At 39.4% G+C, this 17,981-nt stretch overlaps 1 protein-coding gene across 1 annotated transcript in view; it reads left to right on the plus strand.

Annotated features, from left to right (window-relative positions):
* PLEKHA2 (pleckstrin homology domain containing A2) overlaps window positions 1–17,981 on the plus strand; it is a 119,340-nt gene that overhangs the window by 18,159 nt on the left and 83,200 nt on the right. The window contains exon 2 of the mRNA XM_051975554.1: window positions 10,859–11,022. Within this exon, the coding sequence (XP_051831514.1) occupies window positions 10,882–11,022 (141 nt within the window). The 5' untranslated portion in view covers window positions 10,859–10,881. The remainder of the gene's footprint in view (window positions 1–10,858; window positions 11,023–17,981) is intronic.

Consider the following 17,981-nt stretch of genomic DNA (forward strand, 5'->3'; position numbering starts at 1 on the left):
TGGTCTTATCTCAATCCCTATTATCCTTGATGTCTTTGCAGTTTTTGGCACTGTTGATCACTCTTGCTTTTCTCAAGGTTTTGGGGATGCTACTTTTCCTCCGAGTTCTCCTCTTATCTCTCAGATGACTTCTTCTCTGTCTCCTTTGCCGGGACATCCAGATGATGTCCTAAACTGGAGGTGTCCCTCAGGGTTTTCTCTTTTTCTTTTATATTACTTGATGATCTCATCAGCTCCCACAGATTTAATTATCTCTGCTGGTAGTTTTCAAACCTACTTTTTCTGCCCTAATCTTTCTATTGATTTCCAATTTCACATCTTCAATGACTTTTTAAGATCATCAAACTAAATATCCAGTACACATTTTAAATTCAATAAATACAAAACAGAACTCTTTGTCTTTCCCCCCTAAACCTTCTTCCTTCTTACTTTTCTATTGCTGTAAAGAATAACACTGTCCTTTTCCATTGCCTAGGGTCTCAATCTAGGAGCCATCTTGAATTCCTATCTTTCACTGCCATATCCAAGTCTTCAGGAGTAGATATAAAATGCTGTTTGGCTTTTAAAGCCCTTTATAGTCTAGGCTTCTCTGACCTTTCCAGTCTTTTTACACTTTACTCCCTGACAGGTGAGTCTTGATCTAGTGACATTGTTCTCTGGGCTGTTACATGAACAAGACACTTTATCTCTTGAGTCTTGGCTAACTTCCTTGATTGGAATGCTCTTTCTCCTCTGTTCTGCTTATTGACCTCCCTGACTCCTTATAGGTCCCATTTAAAATTCCATGTCTTATTGGAAGCCTTTCCCAACCTCTATTAACTTCAGTGCCTTTCCTTCTGTTAATTATTTGCTATCTATCCTGTATTTAACTTGATTTGTATATATTTGTGTTGTTTTTTCTACTATATTATAAGCCTCTTGAGGGTAGGAACAGTCTTTTGCCTCTTTTTATATTCCTCACTGAAGAGTACAATTACTGGAACATAGTAGGTGCTTAATAATTTATTGATTGATTAAAAGTGACCAATTTCCCTCCAAAAAGGACTTCATATTCTGTGTTCTATGACCATGAACCTACCACTTCTGCAAAGGAATTGGGGGAAATGAATTTTCATATCTCTTCATTGAGGTTAAACTTATTTTTGGTAATTTCCCAACTTTTTTTAATTGCATGTAACAGAATCTAAATAATGGCCTTTTTCTCATTATAAATTCTGCCGAGTAGCTTGTTATAGTTCCATTGTATGATCAAATACAGCCCCTCATACCTCTTGCTGTCCATCAGTTCTCTTTCTGCAAAAGATCCATCCCCTCTCCTCTTACCCCCAGCTCTCAATCTCTTAGTGAGCTTTATGACTCAGCTGCATCTAGGAAGGCCCAAATAATTGAACAGCTTTTTTCTGAGGAGGGGAGGAAATTGAGAGTGGAATCTACATCTGCTTTCAGTGGACCTCACCCCTCTACAGTAGAATCTAGTGAATAAGGCCTTATCTTTTTTTGAGAGGAAGAGAAACAACACTTTCCCTGATCTCTGGTTTGAGAAGAAGAGAGAAATTAAGCCATCTAGTCAGGCTTACAGAGTGGATTTGTTTAAAAATGGAAGTTAAATGAGACATTATGGGTATTCTGGGCCTTTCCTCCCAAAGGGCATTTGCCCAGCCTCTTATGGAATGATGTTTCATTTTTCAGACTTTATTCCAGAGGACTTGGGGAACTCCAGAGGCCTTTGGCCTTTGGGTAATTCGGCCTTAATCACCTGGTGTCATGGGAGTGTGCCAGAGTGCTGTGTAGAGGTCCTCCGGCTCAGCCTTTCTCTCATCCCTGGTGAGGAGGAGTCTAATGTGGTGCCTACAGCTGCCAGAGTTGAGGTTGTCAGAACCTGTCTAGTTCTCTCTCTCTCTCTCTTTTTTTTCTTGCTTTCTTTTTTGCAGAACAGCCACAGACCTTTCTCTCGGATCTCTGGCTCTGCACCCCTCCCCCTCCTCTACTTCCCCATCTCCTTATCTCTCTTGCTGGAAGACTCCCAGTTTCAATTCAGGGGAAGAGACTTCAGTTCCTTCTGAGCAGCAGCTGTTCCCTACTTTTGGCAGTGCCCTGGACCTGCCTCCACTTCCTTCCCTTTCCTGACTCCCAGGGAGACCCATCCACCAGCACCTCTTATATAAAATTGGATCTAGAAAGAATCTGCAAAGGGAAGGGCCTGAGAATCCAGGGGAGCTTCAGCAGATGCTACAGGTATCATTAAATGTGGTGATCTTATCCTTATGCAAAGGACCCTCATTTCTCTGTCATGTCCTTTTCCTCCATCTCCTCCTCTGGTCCTTTTTTGGTTACCTCTTTTTCTTTCCTTCCTTTCCTCCTCCATCCTTCTGTATCTCTTCTTGGGCTGTTTCTTCCTCTGCCTCCCCTTTCTACTTTCCCATTTTCTACTAACTTGATCTTTTGTTCCTCCTCCCTAGGGTGGTTCTGGCTTCTCTCACCCAGTCATTTGCTCTTCTGCCCCTGATGCCAGGAGAAGTGGGACTTGGCCTTGTTTAGGGGACAGGGCAGGGCTCATTGGGTTTCCTCAGGGACTTTCCCAAAGGCAGCCTCCTAATACTGCAGGACTGAATCAGAGTAGCCAGGATTCAACTAGAGCTAAGCATTTGTGGGATGGTCTACACTTTGAGGAGATATAATAATAGTCTATATGTATATATATATATACACACATATATATTCATAATATGTTATGAATAATATATTATATAGTATATAAATAATAGAAATAGTTCATATATTATCTAGTTCATATATATATAATATATGAGTAATATATATTGTGTGAATAATAGTAATAGTTTATATATGTACTATTATTATCCCTACCCAAAGTGCAGACCATCATGCCAGGCGTGGGACCCTCAGCTCTGACAATGGCAATTGTGTAGTTCAACACTCTTGTTTTAGCAATAAAGATATAGAGACCCAGACAATTTACCTGTGGCTGCCCAGCTTACAACTGTCAGAGCTGAGTTCTCATGTAGTTCTCAGGACTCCAGGTCTAGCATTTGTTCTTCTTCCCTACTCTGTCTTTCTAGGACTTAGCAGTTGGTTAGATGGAGGTGAGCTGGGAGGCAGAGGGACACATTAATGATGGCACAGTTTGGGCTGTTGAGAGAACAGTGATGCCATTATCAGATATGCCCCCTGTGGGAACCGCCTGGAATCCTAGGGGTTTGCCTTATTGCCTTATGGAGGTTATTCCTCCCAGGACTGGTTAGACCGATAGTGTGTTCTCTTTATAGTTTCTCTGCTCTTGGGTAGTCACTTACTGACTGATGATGATGAGTCAGCCTCCTTGTTTCACATTGACTTTTTTTTTCTTCTGCTGACTAAAAACTGATATGGGCTTGTGCCCTCCTGGAAAAATGAGAAGGATTGATCTCCTGGGTTATACTTCAGGATTCTTCTCTGAGAGAGCAATACCAGATAGAGTCTGTCTCTGAAGGACTGAGCTCCCTCTGACAATAATCTAACTCAGCAAGATCTGTGTTCAGAAGTGGACTTGGAGACCAGAAATTTTGTCTTAGACATTTGCTGTGCGACCCTGGGTTTAACTTGACCTGTATCAGCCTCTTTAAAATGGGGATAATAATAGCACCAGCATCATAGAGCCATTGTGAGGCTCAAGGCAGCTAGGGGGGCACACCTGGGGATCAAATCTGACCTCAAAAGTAAGTCAACTCTGACTTACTAGCTGTATGACTCCAGGAAAGTCACTTACATACTTCTGCCTCAGTTTTTTCCACTGTAAAATGGGGATGAAACTGGTATCTAGCTTCCAGAATTGTGAGGATCACAATTGATAGTAATCACAAATGAGATAGTAATCATAAAACACTTAATACATTAAATAAATGTTAGCTATTATTATTACAAATCAGCATATGTAAGGCACTTTGCAAATCTTAAAGTGATATATAAACATTATCATCTAGTGTTATTCAACAAATGTTAAGTATTTAATGTTTATAAAGCTTTTAAACTATATACAGAAGGCATGAGTATTGAGGAGTACTGTGTTTGAATACTGCCTTTGATACTAGTTTTGGAGAAGTCACTCAACCTCAGAGTTTCAATTCCCTCATCTGTAAAATGGGGATGTATGAAGATCAAATGAGATAACGTAAAAGCTTTCTGAATATTAGCTGTCATTGCTAGGTCCTGAGACAATTACAAAGGTAAGTAAGTGAAACTCAGTCTCTAGACTCTAGACCTTACAGGGAGATAAGATGTTTCCACCCATGACAGTAATTCTAAGTGGAACATACTTTGTTTATGAGAGCATAGTATATAGTTGTGGCTTAATAAATTGTTGATTGTTTGATAGATGAGGGGTGAACACAAAATCTGTGAGAATTTATAGTGGAGAGACGTCCTTTCTAACTGGGGTAGGGTAAGGGAGTATCAAAGAAGACTTCATGAGGAAGTTTGTATTGGAACTGGTTTTGAAAAAAGGGTTAAATTTTAACAAGAAGAGACTATTGAGGAAGGTAATTTATGTATTTTTATATCCAGAGAATGTGGAGAGTAAAAGTAATCAAATATTTTTTTAAATGTGGGCTAATTAAGTCATGGGATGATGAATAGTGTAGTTTGAATGGACCCTGAAGAAGAATAACACTAGTGAAGCCTGCATGGATGGATTAGAGGGAGACTATAGAATGCTTTGAATGCCAGAATTTGGCTTTTATTTAATGGAGAATAGGGAATCACTGAAGGTTCTAGGACAGGAAAATAACATCATAATGAGAGAGCATGAGGAAAGAGTACTACATTTGGAATTAGGTGATAGTCCTATTATTAATTAAGAGGTGACCATGAGCTTTTTAGTAAAACCAAGGGCCTGTCTTAGAGGATGCCTAAATTTTTTTTCCATTTCTAAATTTTGTGATGAAACACACCTATCTAAGAGACAGAAAGAGGGAAGGTGATGACTTTGCCTCATTTCTACTTGAATTAATGAATAAGTCCTCTTTGTAGGAAACTACATAGGAATGTAGGATCAGCTCTCTGATCTTTCTTCTCTCTCTGAGGAAAGCTGTATTTCCCTTAGTTGAGGGGGTCTGAACCTCTATTATGACTTAAGGAATAAAGGAGAGGGAGAGATTTGGGGGGAAATTTAATAAATTCAAATTTTGCTACATTGAGTATAAGAGTTTGGGACTGGGGGTCATCTGGGTTGAGTTGTCTTGATGACAGTTGGTCAGGAACTCCAGAGAGTATTTGGAATTTAAAATACAGATTTTTGGAGTTATTTTTATAGAGGGAAAGTTGTAAGAGTGGGTGAAATAAAAATTGGAGAGAATAGAAAAGGCAAAGAGATTTGGGGGACACCTGAGTTAAGATGGTAGTTATATGGTACAGTGGATAGTGTCAAGCCTGAAGTCAGGAAGACCCATCTTCCTGAGTTTAAATCTGATCCTGGGCAAATCACTTAATCCTATTTGCCTTGGTTTCCTCATCTATAAAATGAAGTAGAAAAGGAAATGCCAAACTTATCTTTGCCAAGAAAATCCCATAATGGAGTCATGAAATAAAATATAACTGGAAATAACTGAACAAAAACAAATTAAGATGAGAGAAGAAAGAGAAATCAAAGTAGGAAGCAGAAGAAGGGGTCACCACAAGATAGATGAAGCCAGGGTATATATGAGAGAGACTTTACTGGTTCCTGAAATTCAACATGTCTCAAGTCAAACTCATTATTATTATCTCTCCAACTTACAGCTGCTTGTGACTTCACTGTTTCTCTCAGAAGGATCATCATTTTTTCCCCACAGCTTTCTATAGTTGAAACTTTGGTGTAATCTTTGATTTTCCCCATGCGCACCTTTTATGTCCAATTAGTCACTAACTTTTGACAATGCTATCTCCGAAACACCTTGTGTACAAATTGCTACCACCAAACTGGGTTACTTGCCGTTCCCCATGCACACACCCCTTACATTCCTGCCTCCACCTCTCTTTCTTTTGTCATTATAACTTGGATTTAAAGGATGCAATGGAGTTCAGTAGAAATTTCTCCCATATAACCATCCTCACCAAAGTATCTCCAGTCTATTTTGAATTCCTAGCCATTCTTTAAATCCCAGATCAAAAGCCATTTACCATGGGAAGCTTTCTCTGCTCTCCCTATCCTGTAAACTCCCATCAATAGTGAATGTTCTTGAGGATTAAATGAGATGATATCTGTAAAGCACCTAACACTGTACCTGGCACATTATAGGCATATAATAAATGCTTCTTTCCTCTCCTTAGAGTTCACATAGCACTTTGTTTTGTAACCCTAACGTACTCATATTTGGTATATTATTATTTATCTATGTTGATGGTACCTGGTAGACTATAATTTCAAGGAGGGTATACATTTTACATCTCTTCCAGGGCCTAGCATAGTAATGAATGAATGAATGAATGAATAATAGATTCTTAATAAGTATTCCTTGAATCAAGGATGGACTTGGACATTGTGCTCAGGACAGATGCAAATTCTTACATTTTCCTTAATTTCTAGTTGTTAGTGTCTTCCCTTCCCCTTTCCCATTACATTGATGATGTTTTCTATTGATTTATGCTTATATGATTGTGTTTCCCAATGGCAGCTCCTGAGAGCAGAAAATATTTTGGCTTTTGTCACTGTATCCCTCGTACCTACGAGAGAGCCTTATCTATAGTAGGTGTTAAATAAATGTTTGCTGAATTGAAATCAAAGTTCACTGGACTTAGCAATAAGGTCACTATTGTCCTCAAACAGAGCAGTTTTAGTAGAATAGGAATTACAAGGACTTAAGGAGGAGATGGTATGGAAACTATGGCTGTGGTTCTGACATGGATGGTCCAGACACCTGGATGTAGCAAAAAGGGGACTGCTTAAGCAAAGTGATAATTCTATCATCTTGATAATAGGACAAGTAGCCTCCCACTTTGCTGGTTATCATTATGCTACCCCTCCTCCCAGCTCTATGAGAGTTTCTTCAGAGGGTACACTAATGGGGGAGATGATTGCGTTTACCTTTTCAAGCTCTTGCTAGCTGAGGAATCTTACTCTGCTAATGTCTGGTAGTCTGGTCCTTCATTCCTTATGCTGTAATGACATATGCCCAGTTGAAAGGTGCTTGTCACTGGGCCAGATTGGGAGTGTCTTACCTTCTTTGTGCTGTGGAGAGTGACTTTCCCATGGAGGGATTCCCACTGCTCTTTATGTGCTTTGAGAAGCTGAAGATAATTGGGTGCTGATCCTGTACTAATTGAGCCACCATTGAGGCTCATGGCTGTTCTATTCTTAGATTTCTATCTGAACTACACTATTCTGAGGGCCTGAGTTACTCATCAGTAGAAAGAATAAAATGGCATGGGGGAGGGAGATATTGCTGCAGAGAGTATGAGGAAGTGGAAGTATCACCTGTATATTGGGTGTTCTGTTCTTTTAAAAAGTGTAGGAGTGAAGGGGAGGCAAGAAAGGGAAACATATTTTGGGGGGTATTTTGTTTTTTATTTGTAGGATAGGAGAAATCAGAGCATTGTTTTAGGCAAAAGGGAAGGAGCCAATAAAGAAACTGAAGATTCATGAGAGAGAAGGATTCCAATAAGAATTTTTCTGGAATCAATGAGTTCCAGATGGGTCAGGAAGGGATGGAATCCAAGTCTGGGTGAAAGGATACCATTTTAGCCTTGGCAAGAAAGTGAACATCTCTTTTACTGATAGGAAATGAGGGAAATGAGTAAAGACACTGTAGTGTTTAGGTGGTAAGGAGGGGAATTGAGAATTGAGAAATACATATTTTAGTTTAAGAAAAGTCAGAGGTGAGATTATTTTCTGAGAGGGTGGGGAGGTGGTTGGGACTGAAAGAGACAGGAAAAAGTTTGGAATAGTATCTGGGCAATGATTAGCTGATGAATTAATGAATTAAGCAGAAGTGAAGGGTCAATACAAAATTTCTTGGTTTTATAATGGAATAAGTAAATAAGATTTAGAATTATTCTATACCTCTTAGCAGTAGTGAAATCAAATCATTGAGGTACCCAGAGTTGAGAAGGGGGAGTTGTAGAAATATCGAGGGCAATTCTATTATCAGAGATAGTGAATTGTTGAAGTGACTAGAAGGGACAAAATATGAGCAATGGATAGGGAGAAGGAGTTAAGATTCTACAGTTCATCATGGAGATGAAAAGTATTTCAGTCAGTGTAAAGGAGAAGGAGAGGTGGAAGGCTATTATATTAAAGAGTTTTAGTTTCATGGGATTATAGATTGGAACAGGAAGATATTAGAGGTCATTTAGTCCAACCACCTTCATTCTGAAGATGAAAAAACTGAATCCTGGAGAGAGCTTAAATGACTTTTCCTGACACAGGGGGTAAGAGCAGATATTGGAATTCAGGTCTTTGACTGCAAATTCAGAACTCTTCTATTTGCTACCCTTTGAGATGGTATAGTTAAGGGTGATGGTGGCTTCTAAGGCCCAAGGCCATGCAGTAGTAAGATCAGAGATTGAGATCACCAGAAGCAGAACTGCAAGGTCAGCATATAGAAAGATTGCCAATATCATTTTGAAGTTACTGTGAATGGTGGCGCAGGATGAGATATAATAAAACACTGAACTATGTGCCAAAAGCTTTTAAGAAGGTTGAGAGAACAACTTGGAGGTCAGTAGTTGATAGCAGTAAGAAGAAAAGAATGAAAAAGAGACAAACAGACAGAGACAGAGAGAGAAAGAAAAAGAGAATGGGAGAGAGGAAGAGAGCAAGGTCTGATTTCATGAACTTTGGAAAAGAGATTTGATGGAAGAAAAATGGCAGTGGAGGAGCAAAAGGCATGCTGATGTCCTGTGACTTAGAGGGTGTGGGAAAAATAACCTTCACTAGAGATAATTTTAAAGAATGGAGTATTATCAAGACAAAATCAGATTTCATTTGATGCTTAAGAATATTGGAATATTGGAAAACTTTATGTGATTTTAAAAAAGTACTTTATGTGGTAGCAAAAAAGTGGAAGGAACATGTCAGTCAATTTGGAAAAGCCTGAAAAAACTGAGATATGTGAATGTTATAGAATATTTTGCCATAAGAAATGGTGATTATAGGATTGTAAGTTGAGAGCTGGAAGGGACTTAAAGCCAACATAGATCATCTTTCTCATTTTATATATAATATTATACTATAATAATAATACACATGCATACACACACACATATATATAGTACCTTTCCCAAGGTCACTCAGGTAATAAGCTTTTGAGGTAACATTTAATCTAGGTCCTCTGACTCCCAAACCAGTGCTCTTTCTACTATACCATCTGAAGAATTCAGAAAAATATGGGAGCACTTACATGAGTTGAAATAAAATAAAATAGATAGACCTAAGAGAACAATATACACAATAACTACAGTAATGTAAAGGCAAAGAATATCAAAGCAAGCAGAAAACTGTGTCTGCATTGTAATGACCTATCTTGGCCCTGGAGAAAAGTTGATGCAATATACTTCCTTTTTTTTTTTTTTTTTTTTTTTTTTTTTTTTTTTTGAGAGCTGAGGAACTATGGGTGTGGAGCATTGTGTACACTGTCATGTACAGTCACAGGGTCATTTGGTTAGCTTTCCTTAACTTTTTTTTTTTTAATTGCAAGGGAAGGCTCACTTTATGGGGAAATGGGGGAAAGCTCACTGGAAATGATTAAAAACAAAAAGCACCAATAAAACTTTTTAAAATGGGGGTTCCAAAGGGCACTTAAGAGGAGTCTGTTAGAAGGACTGGTGGAGGAAGTAGGACTAGAGGAAGTGGAAGACTAAGGTGTATAGAGATAAAAGTCTGGGAGCAGGTGATAAGGAAATATAGTTTGTATATCGAGCAATAAAGTTGAGTGACAAAGAATAGGGAACCTGAAGGTCCCAACCTTCTGGTTATCTAGGCCAACTCCTGATTTTGCAGTTGAATAAACTGAGGCTAAGATTTGCCTGTAGTCTCACAGGAAGGGAAGCTGCATGATAGGGGAGAGATGAGTGGAATAGATCCAATGTTCCAAGTAGAATGTTTATAAAGTAAAATATTAGTACAGCAGAATGACCTTATAAACCTTATCCTCTGGTGGTAACTTAGGTCTTGAGGAAACTGAAACTAAGAGGTTAAGTGATGTGCCCACAGTCCCACATCTAGTAAATGTTGGAGAGAAGTTTTGAATTCAGATTTTCTGATTCCAAACTCAGGTCCAACACTCTTTCCACTAATGTCATACTTATTGTAAAATGTTCTTCCAAGGAGACAAAAATATAATTGTTATCCTGCCGTCTTTTGGAAATAAAAAGGAGGAGAGGGCCATGCTGCCCCAGAATAATATGGTATGATGTGGTATAGAAGAATATATATAGTATAATATAGTTATTTATTTGGTCTAAATTTTGGATTTGGATTGGGGCTTTCTTAGAATTTTTTTCTTGTTCAGTTAAAAAAGCAGTCCCTTGGGTGGAAGTACTACTAGTAAGGGTGTATTGGTAGAAGGAAATAGAATTCAGGAATGTGTACTTGCCATGTGCTCCCAAGGATTTGATTTCCTTCTTTCTTTCCTTCTTAGAGAAGGAATTATCCTTTTCAATGACCCAAGCATAGGTCTGCACAGGTTTTTCTAGTTACTGAAGCTGATGATTGGGATCCCTCAGGGTGGAGGTACATCTGTGGGAGGTGATTGGGGTGGAGAATTTGATGACTTGGAAAGGAAAACTAGTGAAGACCCTAGTTAACATTCCTCTGTATTTATATGACAAGTCCTAGAGAAATCCCTAAATAAGTTCCTAAAGAGGTTGGCTTTCCTCTGTTTTTCAGGGTGATGTGAGCAGAGCACAGGAATGCCTTATGTGGATCGGCAGAATCGGATTTGTGGGTTCTTGGACATCGAGGACAATGAGACCAGTGGCAAATTCCTACGGAGATACTTTATCCTGGACACCCAGGCTGACTGCCTCCTTTGGTACATGGACAACCCTCAGGTGAGATGACTCACTTTATCAGCTTTATCTGATTAATCCATTATCAGCATGGAGGGCAAACAACTTGACCCATTCCTTGCCCTCTCCCCATAGGGAAAATATCACAGAATTTTAGAATGGAAGAGATATGAGTGAGTGGTCAGTCTGCCCCTTATCCAAAGCTAGAATTCAATTTATAATATCCTTGACAGGCAGTCATTTACCCCTCCTCTTAAAAACTTCTAGTGACGGGATGTTCATTACTTCCTGAGGCAGCTAATTCACTTTTGGACAGCTCTAATATTAGGAAGTTTCCTCCTCAGCAAATCCAAATCTGTCTCCCTCTAGCCTCTCTACCCATTAGTCCCAGTTTTGCTTTTGTAGTACGAAGCAGAGTAAGTCTTATCCTTTTCTTTTAGGACAGCTCTTCAAGGAGTTATCACTTCTGCTGAAGTCTTCTCTTTTCCTGGTTAAAATATCCTACCATCCTTTACATCCTGCTTGTCTTCCTCCAAATGCTGTTCAGTTTGTTATTTCCCCCAACTTTGGACTTCTGTAGACAGGTGTTGGGATGATGAGGTAGAATTGCGGGTTAATGGAAGTTGTTAGGAGCCTCTAGGTTTCATGGGGACCAGCTTTTGCTGCTTCTGGCAAGCCTGTTGCCCACAACTATGATTCAACAAATGACAGTACTAAACAAAAGTCATGTACCAGAGAGTTCAGCAGAGCAGGAGAACAAAGGGCTAGGATGGTCATATGCTAGGACTTTGCTACACACAACAAATATAGAATCAGCACTACCAAAAGAGAATGAGATCATACAACCAAGAGCACACCAGGTGAAGAGCATCTATCAGGCTCCTGCTTTTTGCCAGGGCCTGGGCAAAGTGCTTTACAATGATATCTCATTTGATCCTCATAACCCTGGGAAGCAGGTGTTATTATTATCTTCATTTTACAGTGGAGGAAATGGAAATAAAGGTTAAGTGACTTGCTTTAAGTGTCTGAGACTGGATTTGAATTCAGAATTTCCTGACTCCAGTTCCAGCACTCTATTTGTCTGCACTACTTGCTACATTTGGTAAGCTGGTTCCTTAATCTTAGTTTTCTCCTCTGTAAAATAAGGTATTTGGACCAATTACTTTTTATAATTTTTTTTTCAGTTAAGGAATATTTTTTCTTTCCTTCTTTGTTCTCTTTTTCCTTTCTTCCTTCCCTCCCTCCCTTCTTCTCTCCCTCCCTTCTTCCCTCTCTCCCTTTCTCCTTTCCTCTCTCCCTCCCCTCCTCTCTTCCTCCCTTCCTTCCTCCCTCTCTTCCTCCCTTCCTTCCTCCCTCTCTTCCTCCCTTCCTTCCTCCCTCTCTTCCTCTCTCCCTTCCTCCCTCCTTCCCCCCTCCCTTCCTCCCTGTTTTCTTCCCCCCTCCCTTCCTCCTTCCTTCCTTCCTTCCTTCCTTCCTTCCTTTCTTCCTTCCTCCCTTCCTCCCTTCCTCCCTTCCTCCCTTCCTTCCTTCCTCCCTCTTTTCCTTCCTTCCTTCTTGCCTGCCTGCCAGCCTTCCTTCTTTCCTTCCTTCCTTCCTTCCTGTGGCCAGGACAGGAAAGTAAAGATAATGGGAGGAGTGGATTTTAAATACATGTAAAAATCAGTCAGTCAGTAAATATTTAAGTGCCCACTATGTGCTAGTCACTGCATTGACCACTGGAGACACCAAGAAAAGAAAAAAGTCAACTCTTATTCTTAAGAAGCCCTCAGTTTAATGGAGAAGATAAATGCAAATAAGTATATACAAACTATTTATACACCGGATAAATTGGAAATAACAGTAGAAAGAAAGCACTAGAATTAAAGTGAGAGAGATTGGGAAAGGCTTCCTCTAAAAGGTAGGATTTTAGCTGTGATTTGAAGGAGGTCAGGAGGCAGAAATGAGGAAAGAGAATATTCCAGATATGAAGGACAACTAGAGAAAATGCTCTCAGGAGATAAATTATGTCATTTGAGGAAACAATAAGGGAACCAGTGTTACTGGATTGCAAAATTATTTTTTAGAAAAGAAAATGTAAGTGATATAAAACAAAAAAAATAAGGAAATGAAAATAATGTTTTGTTTTTTTTTTAAAGAAACAAAAGAACAGATTGGCCCCAATATCGATCCTATAAAACAGTAGGGAGGAGATATAATCCTAGACAAATAATTAGATGATAAGACTGAGAAAAATTTGAATACTAAGGAGGCTGTGGAAACCACTGCTTTTGGGCTGGTGAACAGAAACCTGGCTCTGGTCCAGTTTTAGGTTCTCAAAGGGCTAATGGTCCTACAGTTTCCAGATCTGATGCTCTCCCAACTCTGGAGAACTGGTGCCTTTCCTCATATTGAGTTCTTCAGCAAAAGGGAAGTGTGGGCCAGATCTAGGCTCCAGGGCAGGGCCAGTTTCCCCATAGTTTTTGTTGATGTGGTTCTGGCTCTGTAGCCTCACCTGCTCTTCCAGTCTGGGGCCTCTCCCAGCAGACAGTGACCTGGTTCCCTGAGGTGGACAAATGTTGGTTTTGAGAACCATGACTGCCAAGTCTGTGGACCTCAGCGCATGAGACCTGGAATGCCAGCTATCCCAACCCCTTTATTTTCAGAGGGAGAGACTGAGGCCCAGAGGAAGGTATCTATCTGCCCAAATAACTATGGCTATTTTTAGCTATAACAGCTAAAAATTATATCACTTGAGAGGGAGAAGGTAATTCTATCTGAAATGGGTGAGAGAAAAGGCAAGCTTTGTACTTTATCTCTGTGCCCAGAAGTCTCTAGTAGCATCATTGCTTTGAGAAATAGTTGCTCAAACTGATTTAGGCTGTGAAGAACACTCAATATTAGTGTTGGATCTTCTTCCTGGACAGTGGGAAAGGGAGGGAGGCCAGAAGGACATTGCGACACAGGGGGTAGAAAAGTAACCCTGAAAACTGACTTGACCTTTGACCAGAGAGGTCACAGCTGTGTTTGGGGGTCCTGGGAGCTGGCAGTGATTCAGAAGCTTGCAGAAAAAGGAAGCCAGAGTGTCGAGTGGTAGCTTATACATTATGTGCAGCCATGGGAAAAAGACATGTGTGAGTCATTGCTGATGACCCTCTGGGGCCTAGCTTCTCTATACTTAGCCTTTGCATTTCAGATTTGATAACTGATTAAAGGAACTGCTGAATGCCTTCTTAAGGGCCAAGCTTTCAGCATGACTTGAATTTAAGGACAAAGTATTTTCGAACCCCTCTATTTTCCCTACATTTTGCAAAACTACCTCATTTTCCTTCCAGATTAAAAATTGAATGAATACCCAGGAATGTTTTTTTTTAAAAGTCACTGCTCCTAAGGCTTTACTGCCATTTCCAGGACTGATCACTGGGCCTGGAGTCAGGAAGCCCCGAGTTAAAATCCAGCCTAGCCCTGTGTTCTGGGAACATCACTTAAGCTCTGACCACCTTGGTTTCCTTCACCATAAAAGCAGCCTCATAATAGCTCCTGTCTTTCAGAGTTGTTCAGAGGATTGAATGAGAGAAAGTTTGTAAAAAGTGCTTTGCCCAGTGGCAGATGGTAAGTGTGTAATAAATGCCCATTTCCCTTCTGCATCCCTTCCCCTCCTCTCCACCTTTGGCTCATCTCACCCTGTGTAACCACTTACATGGGCAATGGTTGGGGATTCTAGAGATGCTGTGGTTTATGGCCCGAGGCCTGTAGAAACAGAGGTGCCTCTGGTGTTTTCCTGTGGAACATGAGACGGCAGCTAGAAACACGTCCTGGTGTGTGTGATAAAGGGGGTAGGGAGTTCTCGTGCCCGCTGCGTGTGGCAACAGCTCAGCTCGGGCTTCCTGCCACTTGGACCAGGGAGAGAACATTCTGAAGCCATCTTCACTAAGAACCAGCCTTGTTTTGGTATGATGACCTTTTGTTCTTGTTCTTCAGTTTCCTTTAATCCACTGAATGGAGACAAAGCTGAGTGTTCCCATTACACTCCTATCTGCACTACCTTAGAGTGTCCAAGGAGACACTCAGTGCTGTTTGCATAACTTTCCTCTCCTTTTCCTATCCCCCAAATCTCTCAGGTCTAAGAGTCAGAGATTAGAGTTGGGAGAGCCCTCTGAGCCCATCTTGGCCAATCCCCTTAAAGATGAGGCTTGAGGAGTTGAAATAATTGGTCAGGGTCAAACAGTAGCAAACATTCCAGGTAGGATTTAACTTCAGTCAGGAGCATCAGTTATGTCTCTTTGTTATTCTATTAGTGTGTCATTCATTCAAAGACATTTGTTCATCTACAAGACAAAGCTGACTATTCTCTAAAGCTGTGATCTTTATTTTATTTATTTATTTATTTTGCTGAGGCAATTGGGATTGCACACAGCTAGGAAGTATTAAGTGTCTGAGGTCACATTTGAACTCAGGTCCTCCTGACTTGTGCTGATCTATCCACTGCACCACCTACATGCCCCTCTTCAATCTTTTTTGGATCTCTCACTTTATTGTAAAACTTTTTTTAGCATGAACCCTTCTCTTCTCTCCCCCTCCCCCCCCATTTCTTTTTGAAAAATTCAGTTTTATTTTATTTTCAGTTCCTCCCTTTCATCTTCCACTCCCCACTCATTATAAAAGTAAGAAAAACAAAACCTGTTACAAATGTGCAAAATGCTATTTTTAGTAATACTTCTCCACTTCCCTCCCCCTTTGGGGAAATTAGCTTAGTCAGGCATGAATCTGAAGCTAAATTGGAAGATACCTTAGAAATTATCTAGTCCAACTTGTGCCTGAGCAGGGTTATCCTCTGCTACATCTCGGAAAAGTGGTGATCTTGCCTGGACTTAAAACTTCCAGTGATGGGTACTCCACTACCTGAGTTACCTCATTTAACATTTCTCTTCCCCCCTTCCTCTATGACAAACATACAGAGAAAATCAAAACAAATTTCTATATTGGCCATGTGCAAAAAATATTTATGTCATCCTGTATTCCGGGCCCTTCACTTCTTTAGCAGATGATACATCATCAGTTTTCTGGAATCCTTTTTGCTCATTATGCTAATAAAGAATTTGGCACAACAGTATTCCATCATATTCCATCAGCACAATAGTATTCCAGCTTTCTGGAATCTGATTGTTATGCTGATAAGAATTCAACACAATGGTATTCCATCATATAGCTTGTTTATCCATTTCTCAAATTATGAGCACCTTCTTAATTTCCCTTCTTTGCTATCTCAAAAAGACTTAGAAACATTTTTGTACATTTCTAGAATTTATTTTTAGGACTAATCCCTACTTTAAATTTTTTTTCTATTTTCAAATAGTCATTTTCAGTCATTTCTGACTTCATGACTCCATCTGGGGTTTTCTTGGCTATAGGAGTGATTTGCCATTTCCTTCTTCAGCTTATTTTACAGATTAGCAAACTGAGGCATAGAGTTAAGGAACTTGTCCAGGGTTACTAAGCTAGTAAGTGTTTGAGGCCAGGTTTGAACTAATGGAGACGAACTTCCTAACTCCAGACCTGGCACTCTGTATCACTTAGCTGCCCTCTTTAAATTAACTTCTTAATTTCCCTCTTTCCTTTTCCCCCCTTTTCTCCTACTTCTCTGCCAAGTTGGTATGTGTATGTGGGTGTGTATTGATGGTGATGGTGTGAACCACACATACATTCTTCCTTCTTATGACCAATTCAGATAAAAGTAACCTTCAGCTGTTAGCCCCTGTCCCTTCTCCTTTTTCCTTGTTTATTTTGTGCATTTTGATCATATGAGATAATTTCCTCTAATCTACTACTACCTAACTCCAATATATTTCTCTTCCTCACTCTTTCTATTTTTTTTCTTAAGATTATCAAGACTATAACAAAACCACTTCCAGGCCTTGTTCAATTGGCCTCTTCCATGAACCCTGGTGATATTTTTTTCTATATTTCCACATTTTAAAATCATTTCCATATATTTGAATATAAACCAGTTTATCCTTGTTTGGCATTTCATCATTGTTCATTCATGTTTACCTTTTTATACTTCTCTCCACTCTTGTGTTTGAATTCAAAGTTTTATGTAGCTCTGATATATATATATATATATATATATATATATATATCAGAATTCTTTCTGCCTGCTTATAAGCAATTTTTCTTTAACAGGGAAACTCTGGATTTTGACTGATTTTCTTGGGAGTTTTCATTTTGGGGTTTCTTTAGGGAAGTGACTAGCAGATTCTTTGTGCTTTGTGCTCTGGTTCTGGGTAGTTTTCTTTTAAGATTTCTTAAATTATGATGTCTAGACTTTTTTTGGGGGGGGATTATGGTGTTCAGAAATTGCAATGATTCTTTTTTTAAAAAATATTTTATTTTATTTTATAATAACTTTTTATTGACAGAACCCATGCCTGGGTAATTTTTTTTTACAACATTATCCTTTGCACTCGCTTTTGTTCTGATTTTTCCCCTCCCTCCCTCCACCCCCTCCCCTAGATGGCAAGCAGTCCTATATATGTTAGATATGTTGCAGTATATCCTAGATACAATATATGTTAATTGCAATGATTCTTAAGTTTCTTCTTCTCATTCTGTTTCTCAAGTCAGTTGTTTTTTGCTGTGAGATACTTTACATTTTATTCTGTATTTTCCCCAGCCTTTTGATTTTGTTTTAATGTTGTTGTTGTTTTTTCTCATGGGATCATTAACTTCTATTTGTTTATTTGAATTTTCAGAGAATTTGTTGTTTGGGTAATTTTGTACCTATTGTGCAAGACTATTGATTCCCTTTCCAGTTAATTCTGCTTTAGTTCTTATTTCTTTTTCCTTTTTTTCCAAGTGTTTTCATTCCATTTAATTATTCATTCATTTATTTAATTATTTGAGGCAATTGGGATTAAGTTAGTTGTCCAAGGCACCTGCAGCTAGTAAATGTCAGAGGCTGTATTTGAACTCAAGTCCTCCTGACTCCAGGGTCAGTGGTCTATCCACCTGGTTGCCCCCTCTCA

Source organism: Antechinus flavipes, chromosome 2, assembly GCF_016432865.1.
Source record: "Antechinus flavipes isolate AdamAnt ecotype Samford, QLD, Australia chromosome 2, AdamAnt_v2, whole genome shotgun sequence".
Taxonomy (NCBI): Eukaryota; Metazoa; Chordata; class Mammalia; order Dasyuromorphia; family Dasyuridae; genus Antechinus; species Antechinus flavipes.